Source organism: Zeus faber (genome assembly GCF_960531495.2).
Source record: "Zeus faber genome assembly, chromosome: 19".
Classification (NCBI taxonomy): domain Eukaryota; kingdom Metazoa; phylum Chordata; class Actinopteri; order Zeiformes; family Zeidae; genus Zeus; species Zeus faber.
Genome location: NC_137206.1, coordinates 3,435,749 through 3,447,465, shown reverse-complemented (window position 1 = coordinate 3,447,465; position 11,717 = coordinate 3,435,749). Strand labels below are relative to the sequence as shown.

Genomic DNA, 11,717 nt, shown 5'->3' with positions numbered 1-11,717 from the left:
CTATCTATCTATCTATCTATCTGTCTATCTATCTATCTATCTATCTGTCTGTCTATCTGTCTGTCTGTCTGTCTGTCTATCTATCTATCTATCTATCTATCTATCTGTCTATCTATCTGTCTGTCTATCTATCGATCTATCTGTCTATATATCTATCTATCTGTCTATCTATCTATCTGTCTATCTGTCTATCTATCTGTCCATCTATCTGTCTATCTATCTATCTATCTATCTATCTGTCTGTCTGTCTGTCTATCTATCTATCTGTCTGTCTATATATCTATATATCTATCTATCTATCTGTCTATCTGTCCATCTATCATCCATCCATCCATTCATCCATCTATCAGTGCTTTGTTACTGTCACCGCATGGTGAAGGGACCAGGGACTCGGGCCTCAGCGTTGGTGGAGCTGGAGCCTCCGATGGAGCTGGAGCCTCCCGGGCTCCAACCGGTGGTGGTGGTGTCGCTGCGCGCAGGGAGCCGCTCCGTGCCAACCACGTCCTCTTCGGGGGGTTCCGAGCGGCTGCCGGTTCTGAGAACCAGGGTTCGGCTCCGCTCTCCGGGTGCGGACCATGAACCACACCCTCCACCTCGCAGCCGCCCTGTCTCGCAGAGAGAGTGGGTGGAGGATGAGGAGCTGCACCCAGAGGACTTACTGTGTCCTCTATTCCTTTTCCATTCATCCCCAAAGCGACGGCGCGGCACAGCGCAGGCACCGTGGGGGTCTCGGCTGGGGAACGCCGGGATTTACCGAATGAAGAGAGTGAGATGAAGACCCTGGTGGACTCCGCCCTCCTCCGCCCTCCTCCGCCCTCCTCCCCACTGATTCAATCTTAATGTTGAGGGACCTAAATTCACTGGCGACAGGGATGTATTCAGGTATTATTAATACAATACTCAAGAGTCAGTTTATTATTATTATTTATCAGTTGCGGACGCTGAAGTCTGGGAATGTACAGGGTGATGGCGCCACCTGGTGGTGCAGCGCTTCCATCACTGACCACCTGCAGGACTTCAGTGTTCACACAGTATGTTGTTGTAGTATTTGTTTGTACCTCCTGCACAGTATACTATTATGAGGTTGTTGTTGTGATTATTCAGAAACATGTTTTCTTGTATATCTCTCCAATATGTTGATCATTACCCTAGTAGTTTATTTATATATATATATATATATATATATATATATATATATTTATTTTTATTTTTTTAACATGAAGCTCATCGCCAAACTAAATGTCACCTCTCCTGAACATGTAAATATCTATAAATACCATACAAGTACACCTCGAGGTTAAACACTATCTTCCATTTTCCTTGCTTCCTTGGCAAAACCCTGTTTTGGCCTCGAGTGAAGGTTGAGATTGAAGCTCAATGTAGTGGAAACAGCTTACGGTTCAATTTAACATTTTAAGAAATAAAATAGATAAATTAAAATGACCAAAAAAAGAAAGGAAAGGAGCCGTTCCGAGGTTAGGTTTGAAAATAAAATTTTATTACAAAATGGAAACGGGTGACGTGTAAAACATCACTGGTGGCACCTCGTCACCGTCTCTGCTTCGTAACGTCGCGCTAGAGCGGCACGTGTAAAAATACCTTAACTGCACAACGGGTCATTATGTTGAAATACAGCGTTGAGAACACCACCCCTGGGCCTCCACCCGTTCCTCTGCTCCGGTTTAACCATGATCGGAAAACAAGGTCACAAGGATGGAGAGACGGTGGCTGGCGGGAAATGAGACTTAAAGTGCAGCTTCACAAATTCTCACATATTTTTTAAGACCATTTACAAGTGTAATACTTATTTAGTTCCTCTGAGAAACATCCTAAAATATAAGCTCGTCGTCTCCGGAGGCCTCGTCTGCCTAAAATTTCAATGTCACTCTTGATGGTTGAAATTTGATGGTTCGTTTTAATCGCTCTGCCTCTTATTTCGAAACTTTCTTTCCCCTCAGAAAAGAGTCAAGAAGTTTCATTGTTACACGGTGCAAACGTGACTTCAAACCAAAGCTGACTTTTACCGTGAACTCTGCACTTTAAACTCCCGCTCAGTCCTCCAGAGTTAAGGCTTTGGTTCCATCGTGGAAACCAAACTGTCCTGCGTCCAACAGCCGAGGGGAATGCGATTCAAATGAAATAACGGATTTTTGGGTCCAGGGGGCTGAGCCTCCATTCAACACTGTGCACCGGGTTGTATGACAGTGTTCTGTTCCCTTCATCTTAGGGGTTAACAGTATGTGGTCGGAGTGGGTCCTACCAGCAGGTGGTGCTAGAATAGAGTGTAGCTGCAATGTAGCTGTAGTGTAGCTGCTGTGTAGTTGTAGTGTAGCTGCTGTGTAGTTGTAGTGTAGTTGTATTTTAGTTTCAGTGTAGCTCTAGCATTGCCGTAGTGTATCTGTAGTGTAGTTGCTGTGTAGTTGTAGTGTAGTGTATCTGTAGTATAGCTTTGACGTGTATATTGGTGTAGTGCCGCTGTAGTAGTAGCGCAGCGTTGTTGTGATGTGTGTAAGTGTACTTAGTGTAGTTGTAATGTAACAGTGTACTGTCGTCGTGCTGTATCGTAGTGTAACCTGTAACGTAACCTGTGGCCGTAGCATAGCGGTAGTTGTAGTGTAATTGTACTATATTTGTAGGGTAGTTATAGTGTATTTGTAGTACATTTGTGGTGTAGTTGAAGTGTAGTTGAGGTGAATCTTCACATTGACATTACGGTTGGTTCAGCACCTTCATTAATACAAAATACATCTGACGCTGATTTCAGCTGAGACAATTGAAAAAAAAAAAAACCAACCCCAAAAAACCTGCTTGACCTGACGAGTCGATAAAAAGCATCAAAGTAACATTAAATAAAACTTAAAAACGTAATAAAAATTAAAATAATCGTCTAACTTAAAATACTGTCAGAAATGAGCTTCATGGCAGAATGTGAGAGGTTTGAGGGACTGTTCTCAAGTTTTACCAAACGTCAGTCGGAACCAGGTTCCAGCACCGCCACCAGCCTAGCTTATCAAAGACTGTAACAGACACGCCCGTCCTGCGCGCTAACCGTGTTAGCTCAATGCATGGCCGCAGATGGGATCAGCTAGCCTAGCTCCTGTGAGCGTCTCAGAAGCTGAGCTATGGAAGAGGCCGTGCACCGTGCGTCAAAAAACCCCCAAAAAAACAAACAAATAAACAAAAAAAAACAAACAAACAAAAAAAACATCTTAGTTTGAAACGCAGCAGAAGTCTAAACTACGAGAAAAGCAAAATATTAAAAAAAGGTGAATTCACCGCAAAACAACGAGAGTCTCCCTTTAAAAACGCCCGAAAAACACGGATCATCCCACCGCACGGACGCCACGATCCCTTTGTTTACAGGGAAACGGCGCCATTTTTTATCCTCACACTGATGTTTCGGTGGCGGGCGTCAGGATCACCCCAGACCCAACAACAAGGTTCAAGTAAAGACAGTTTTCCTCAAACTGAACCATATAAAAAAATTTAAAAAAAGGAAAAGGAAATGATGTAACGTGATATGTACGTGGTGTTGACACCGTGCAGCCCCTGCGCTCGGCTCCGTCCAACTGGGAAACCCCGTCGAGATGACTTCCTGTTAAGATGGCTTCCGCTTCCCGTCGCTCTGCCGAGGAACCGAATGCGGGTCCCCCCGTCGGCCATTTTGGGTCCCTGGGAGCCGCCGCGGTCCGACTCCGGAGCGTCCCGGAGGAACAGCAGCTCCGTGGCGAGACGGTAAAAACGGGAAGTGGCGACGGCCACTTCCCGCGCAGTCCGGAGAGGTCAAAGTTGAACTTTTCTTTTTGTTTGTCGCAAGAACCGGGAGGAGGAGAGAGGCGGGCGGCGGAGAGGGCGGGGCTATCTGAGTCCGGCCCTGGAGGTCATCCACTCCAGGCCCTGGCATAAACTGCACACACACACACACACACACACACACACACACACACACACACACACACACACACACACACACACACACACACACACACACACACACACACACACACACACACACACACACACACACACACACACACACACAGAGACAGAGTAAAAATCCCAGGACCAGAAAGTAAAACTCCTGCCATGTTTTGGCTCCAGCCTGTGCGCTGAACCCTCCGTCGGGCCCCTGGGTCGGTGCTCGTTAGCCGGTTGGCTTCAAATCCTGGGGCGGAGTTTTACTTTCAGAAACCGGAAGACGTTTTGGGGACGACCGACGCTGCTTTCATGAGATATTTACACACAACAAATATTTGAGAAACATGAGCGACGTGGATATTACCACCCGACCGCAGCTGGTGAACCTGATGGTATCTAGTGAGCGGCAGTGAGACAGCTGATCTGGAAGACAGTATCTAGTGAGCAGCAGTGAGACAGCTGGTGAACCTGACGGTATCTAGTGAGCGGCAGTGAGACAGCTGATCTGGAAGACAGTATCTAGTGAGCGGCAGTGAGACAGCTGGTGAACCTGACGGTATCTAGTGAGCGGCAGTGAGACAGCTGGTGAACCTGATGGTATCTAGTGAGCGGCAGTGAGACAGCTGGTGAACCTGATGGTATCTAGTGAGCGGCAGTGAGACAGCTGGTGAACCTGACGGTATCTAGTGAGCGGCAGTGAGACAGCTGGTGAACCTGATGGTATCTAGTGAGCGGCAGTGAGACAGCTGATCTGGAAGACAGTATCTAGTGAGCGGCAGTGAGACAGCTGGTGAACCTGATGGTATCTAGTGAGCGGCAGTGAGACAGCTGGTGAACCTGACGGTATCTAGTGAGCGGCAGTGAGACAGCTGGTGAACCTGATGGTATCTAGTGAGCGGCAGTGAGACAGCTGGTGAACCTGATGGTATCTAGTGAGCGGCAGTGAGACAGCTGATCTGGAAGACAGTATCTAGTGAGCGGCAGTGAGACAGCTGGTGAACCTGACGGTATCTAGTGAGCGGCAGTAAGACAGCTGGTGAACCTGACGGTATCTAGTGAGCGGCAGTGAGACAGCTGATCTGGAAGACAGTATCTAGTGAGCGGCAGTGAGACAGATAAAAGGAGCTCGCTGGGACGACGGGAGCTCAGCTTGGGACGCGACGCGACGCGGCAACCTGTCCCCACGGCAACCTGTTTGACACGCTACGTTTGTTGTTAAATCAAGTCTCGTCCAAACCGTTCCATCTTTCTGAATGTGTCCCCTGGTGGCCCCAGACCCTAACTACCCCCCAGGCCTCTAGCGTCCCCTAGTGGCCCCAAAACCTCAATACCCCTGCAGGCCTCTAGCGCCGTCTAGTGGCCCCAGAATCGAAATACCCCCAGGCCTCTAGCGTCCCCTGGTGGCCCCAGACCCTAACTACCCCCCAGACCCCTAGCGTCCCCTGGCGGCCCCGGACTCACCCCTCTCCGGTGAGCGCGCAGCAGGACTGGATGTGCCAGGGATGGTCCCTGATGGAGCTCAGCGTCAGGTACCTGGAGATCTCTGCTGCCGACATGCAGCCCTTCATGTCCTGCTTGTTGGCGAAGATCAGCACCGCCGCCTTGCGCAGGTCCTGGGACGCACAACGCCACGCGTCGGATTTGAGATTTGACCTTGAACAAGTCCTACACCACCATCTAACACGTGTGTTACCATGGACATGTCTGACCTGCCACGCCCACAGAGGTCTAATAATTAAAATAATATTTAATTTCTAACTCTAGAATGTCTAGGAATCAGGAAAAGAAAATGACTGGGCTTTAAATGTACACACACACACACACACACACACACGTAATATTAAGCAAATTGTTCCCATCATCGAGAAACACCTTAAAATGAAGAATTTTAGATGGTTCAAATGTTGTTTGAAGACTAAAAGCAGGAAACCAATCATGCGGTGGATTTTCGATGCATCACATGGTTCCCATGACGACGTGCCGCGCTCACCTCGTGTGCCAGCATCTTGTACAGCTCCTCCTTGGAGATGGCCAGACGCTCCCTGTCCGTGCTGTCCACCACCAGGATGATGAACTGGGGACGCAGGAACACTTATTATTGCACATCTCATTACTATTACATTTTATTACTACTACTGCACATTTTATTATTATTCTTGCACATCTAATTATTGTTACATTTTATTATTATTATTATTATTATTGCACATTTTATTATTACTATTATTATTGAACATCTTATTATTATTACATTTTATTACTATTATTGCACATTTTATTATTACTATTATTATTGAACATCTTATAACTATTACATTTTATTACTATTATTGCAGATCTTATTATTTTACCCAAATTTCGTTGTGCCAGTTTGAGCTACAAGCGCAAAATATTTAAAAGATTTTAAGGACCAGCTCTATTTTCACATTCTGTGCTGTCCAACACCATGTTCTGCCGTTTCCCACCATCAGTTCTCAATCATTGCATTTTAATCTTCATTTTCACATTATTTAAACAAAAACAACAACAAAAAAAAAAAAAAAAAAAAGAAAAGTTGAACTTTTGTCATTTTGCTACCAAGCCGAAGGCAGGAACGCAAAGGAGGAGGCGAGGCGGTGGAAATATGTACGGGGCCGCGGCGCGAGGTTGCTGGAGAGGCGCACGGGAGCTCGGCGGCGGCTGTTACGCCCTTCTCACCGTATTAGACCGCTCGCCCGCCCTCACACCCGGAGTTCACACCCGGCAGCTTACAGGCGTTTACGGCCACCCGCCCACACCGCCGGTGGCCGCTATGCTAACCAGCTTCCTGAATAAGAGGCCGACAGCCAAGACAAAGGAACAAAGGCCTCGGTGCTGGAGCGTGAGTGAAAGACAGTAAACAGAGCCTCGTCCCCAGGGGGGCTTCACCTCCATCCTATTCCATTGTTTCCTTTTATCGTTTGTTTCCTCAGGGTTCCAAACCTCCTCCAGCCCCGTCTGCTCCACAACAGCTGATCAGGGAACTTGGAGCATGTAGCGTTAAATAAGACGCCAGGAGGAAAAGCAGGCGTTACAGCTCTTATTGTTATCTCTCTTGTTTACATTTTGATTTAAATCAAATTATTTTTATCACTCTTCCAACTTTGTTTTCGCACAACAACCGGAGTTTGTCCTTTTATCATTTCACTGCTGAAATCAGCCGGCGTAGAATGCGACCGCAGGCGTGGAGGACGAGCGGTGCCTTTCAGGCGGGGGGCCCTTTGTGGGCGATGACCTTTGACCCCTGGAGAGCGGCGGCCAGATGCTGCCGCTGCTTTGTCCCACGCAGGGAAACCGGAGCCGCGCAGCTGCAACGTGCACGTGGAGGCAGAGCAGCTCCATCAGGTTTAATTTTTATTTGATTTATTTAACTTTACATTTGCATGATGGAGTCACATGTTTGTACAGTTTGTCTTGTTTTAACTTGTTTAAAATATGATATTATTTTTCTAAAAAGTTTTGCTTGGATGCCTGATTACATTTGCAGTTACTATCCTGAGGTATGCCACGCTTATTATAATTAATATTTCTTTTTACATATAAAAACGCATTTACAATGACCCAAATATGTTCACTGGGCAACTGGGCAACAGTTGTTGTCGAGCCCTGACCTCGAAAAATCTAATTTCAGACTTTGATAAGGTTTAAATTTATTGAATCCAGTTTTGTTTTCTTTAAAGTCGCACAGACGTGTAAAGAACCTTTTGTGCAAAAATAAACTTTTAGAACAAAAACAAATAAATAAATTAGTGTTTGTGTGACCTCCTGCAGTGTGTGTGTGTGTGTGTGTGTGTGTGTGTGTGTGTGTGTGTGTGTGTTTAGTTGCTATGTGACCTCGGTGTTGGAGTAGTAGGTGTTCCAGGACGAGCGCAGTGACTCCTGTCCTCCGATGTCCCACATCAGGAAGTGCGTGTTCTTCACCACGATCTCCTCCACGTTGCTGCCGATGGTGGGGGACGTGTGGACCACCTCGTTCATCAGGCTGGAGGAGGGATTCACAAACACTCCGACACCGACACCGGGGACGGGAACGCAGACGACGACGGAGAATTAAAAATACTCACAACTGGTAGAGGATGGTCGTCTTCCCGGCGTTGTCCAGACCCACGATGATCACCTTGTGTTCTGAGGACAAACGTGTTGGACGCACGTGAGGCACTCCAGCAAAAAAAAAACAACTGCTATTTCAAAGTCATTCCCTGGTGGTTTAGCGCGGCTAAAATAAATAAATAAATGACCGAAAAATTTATAAATGTATTAATTAACAAACAAATAAACTAACAAACAAACCAACAAACAAATAAATAAATAAATAGATTGATTACCGCCACTTTTCATATGTTTAAAAGTTCAGTTATCCTACTGATGGATCACTCATTGATATCAAGTGATGAGGATTAAAAAGGCAACCATTTTTTCAAGTCTTGGCAACAAAAGCTGTTGCGTGGGTGCCAACTTTGCAACCCCTTCTAAAAGCGTGGGTCTCCGCACACTATCATAAACGTGCAGGATAATAGTGGCATAAAGTGAAGGAAGGGCGTGTCATTAAGTGTCATTAATCATAATGTTTGCTGTGATAATCCCACACTGACACGTGGTGATGGCCGCAGCCTGCTGCTCTCTGCCCTCCGTCCGGAAGCAGCCAATGAGAACAGAGCTCTCATCGGCTGCTCAAGCTCCAGGTCAGGGTCCATTCAGAGCCCAGGCAGCGGGTTTGAACAGAGGTGACCCCGCGACCCCCGCCAGCCCGAGGTCAACGCCGCTTCTGCTGACGGGAGGAGAAAAAAAAAAAAAAGTGAGCTTGTCCGTTAGCCGTCGACCGCTCGGTGATTCGAACGGAAAAAACCAACGAGTCCGTGAACAGAAAACCCAAATGTACCGTCGACGTTATGGGGCCACGAGGAAAGACGAGTTATAGAAAACAACTTGTGACGAAATATCAACAGATGCACCAGACCTTGAGACTCTTTTGGCCAGACACGCGGCGTCAGTGTGGCTACAGCAGCTGTGTCCAAATAAGACGTGAGAAGAAACAAGACGTCTTTGATACAAGACGAGGCCGCGCTTTGATCCATTACAGGGTCAACTCTCTTAAAAGTCACCAGTTCTCCTCCCAAACAGCCGTCCCACTATTGCTGCTCACCCCTCGCCGACACGCCCGTGAGAAACCTCCCACCGGGGCGTTCCGACGGGGGCCCCTCGGCCGGGGTCGGAACAGGAAGCCGCGTCGCGGCCCTGGCTCGGACGGGAAGTGAGGTTGCGGTTCCGGCTCGTTGAACAGACAGAGGGCGGATGTTTCGTTTCTATTACTTCCTCTGCGCGCGGCGGGGGCCTGAGGAACTCGACGGAACAGCGTCCAGGCGGTCTACCAAGCGCGGGAGGTGCGCCGCGTGTGACAGCCTTATTAACGGCTTTGTATAAACGACGACTCTGCATAAATCAACATGATCCGGCGGCTCCACGCTGCTTCTACTGTCGTGTTGTGTTGTTCGTGAACGATCCGACTGCTTTGTGCGGCTCAAAATACTTGTTTGTTTTTTTTTTCCAAGATTTACAGTTTTATGTCGTCGTTTGTTCACGTTGCCGTCTCCTCTACTGTTTCGTTCCCAATCACACTGGAACCACGACGCGGCCATTTTCCAACGTGTTTGTGACGTTGAACGTGATGCACCATAAAAAAACAAAACAAAAAAAAAACGGCATTTCTCCTGGCAACAGGAAAGCTGTCGATCAGCTATTTTTAGGCGATCGGCGATTTTAGGTGTGAAAACGGAATAAGATAGGAAAACTAATTTTAACTTTCTAAAAACAGACTGTGAGGCATACAGTGCTTATTATTTTTAACATGTGAAAAGCGTTTTGACAACGGGGCAACCTTGGTTGAAAGCGGCCCAAATCTGGTTGCCGGGGGCAACCGTTATCTCTCACACTCTGAAAATTATGCCATTCCTTGAACTTTGCGAACTGTTATGACTAAAAGAAAGAACGGAGAATGTCTCCGCCCGCCTCCACTCCACTCCACTCTCCACCTGCCTGCTCATCACATCCACATCCGTAACGCTTATGGTATTCTAGCTTCCAACAGCTATTATGGGAAAACAACAAACCATAAGGGCTCCCCTTCATTCCCATGTGTGATTATTTTGTCACTGGGCTCTGGCTCTACTCAGTGGAACATTACTCCTGCCATGACAAAATTCCACAACTGTTGCACTTTAAAAACACAATCATCGTGGACACAGCCCCGCTGGCGCTGCGTGGAGGCTCCATCGGCCCTGACCAGGAGCATCTTTGTTCAAGTGACTGGTAGCAGCGTAATCCAGAATTAAGAGGACGGGATTAGGAGGTGGCAGCCAGGCAGGTGGATGCTCTGGAACTAGGCCAGAGAGAGAGAGAGAGAGAGAGAGAGATCCCTCCGGGGGTGAGACAGGTCAAACTGAGAGAAAGTCCAGACCTTCCGCAGTGACCGCGCCTTTTAACGTACGGAGAAGCTTTGCATCATAGTAAAGGATTCCAGCACCTCCCAGACCCGTTAAGACACATTTGACCTCATGCTAAAGTAGTGTACACGTGTTTGAGGTGCTTGAAATCATATCTGTTCATATCCACGGAGCCTTTGGTCAGTGGCGCCCGTGACGACTTCACACGTTACGTCGTGTGGCCCACACTGGAGACGCGAGTTATTCCACCGATTCGTAAAAAAATGCTTTGTTGAACCTGCATTTCTGGGGGGGGGGGTTGAGAAATAAAAAGGTGCATAATTCCCCACTGTGTCTAAGTTGTTCAGTACTACTCGCTGCAGCTCTACCAGCTGATCATCTGGGTTGTTTTGCAGCCCTATGTGGCGCCCTCACTTCAGGGTCCTTCGAGGAACGTAAACAACCGGAGCGAGGACCGTTCCACCACTGCGGCACTGCGGCTGTATAGCAGCTGTGGAGACGGACGCGGTGGTAAACTGCAGGCAGGTGTGGTTTACTAACTGGTTAAGCGGTTGGCAGCTGAGTCACTCACCCTGGTTACAGAAGAAACTCCACAGTTTGGAGAAAATCAGCCCCATTGTGGTGGAACGACGCCGCCGCGGCGGTGGGGCGGCAGCCGGCGACTACAGCGGAAGAGGAGCGGTGGCGGCGCGAGCACCACGATCGGCCAGAGGCGGTGGAGGAGCGGCAGATAACGCTCGAGCGGCGGCTCTCTCTCCGCGCCGCGCCGCGCCGCGCCCCCGCTAGCGGCGGCTAACTGGCGATAGCAAACTCGTTCTCCGCGAAGCGTTTCCAGCCGGACTCCATGCGGAGCGACGCGGCTCGAACCCCGGCCGGCGTAACGGCGGAGGAGGAGGAGGAGGAGGAGGAGAGAGCTTCACCGGGACAGGGTGGTCCGTTGGAGGAACGTGGCGAAATGAGTGATCTCGAGAGGAAACCCCCGCATCGAGAGACCGAGCTGCTAGCGGCGGAGCTGCGCCATGTTGACTCCACACCGCAGATGTAGGAAAGCTAGATAACCCGTCTGCCGCTGAAGCCGCCTGTCCTGATACGCCAACGGCAGCGCCGTCTTGGAACGGTGCTCGCTGCATGGCACTACAGGGCAATGTCATAATTCGGCTATTTCATAGCTAATAATGATAATAGTAATAATCCATCCGTCCATTATCTATACCGCTTATCATCGTGGGGTCATAGTAATGTAATTATTGTATGTAAAGTAATTATTTTTATTTATATATATATAAAAACACGTTTTAATATCCCTGACGATGATTTGTGCTCCACATGTGCAAGAAATTG

At 48.1% G+C, this 11,717-nt stretch overlaps 1 protein-coding gene across 1 annotated transcript; it reads right to left on the bottom strand.

The window, feature by feature from the left end:
• Positions 1–1,476: 1,476 nt before the first annotated feature.
• On the bottom strand, positions 1,477–11,397 carry arl8 (ADP-ribosylation factor-like 8). The gene is made up of 6 exons (XM_080020175.1): positions 10,948–11,397; positions 8,001–8,061; positions 7,771–7,918; positions 5,909–5,992; positions 5,380–5,531; positions 1,477–3,907 (listed from the first exon to the last, which is right to left on the bottom strand). Exons 1-6 carry the CDS (start codon positions 10,991–10,993, stop codon positions 3,859–3,861), a joined length of 540 nt encoding a protein of 179 aa, XP_079876301.1. The 5' UTR covers positions 10,994–11,397; the 3' UTR covers positions 1,477–3,858.
• Positions 11,398–11,717: the final 320 nt, after the last annotated feature.

Coding starts and splice junctions, on each gene's coding strand:
- arl8 (XM_080020175.1), bottom strand. CDS start 10,993: ATGGGGCTGATTTTCTCCAAACTGTGGAGTTTCTTCTGTAACCAGG. Junction 5,993..7,770: donor CCTACTACTCCAACACCGAG/GTCACATAGCAA, acceptor CTGCGTCCCCAG/TTCATCATCCTGGTGGTGGA. Junction 3,908..5,379: donor TGCGCGCTCACCGGAGAGGG/GTGAGTCCGGGG, acceptor GTGTGTGTGCAG/TTTATGCCAGGGCCTGGAGT.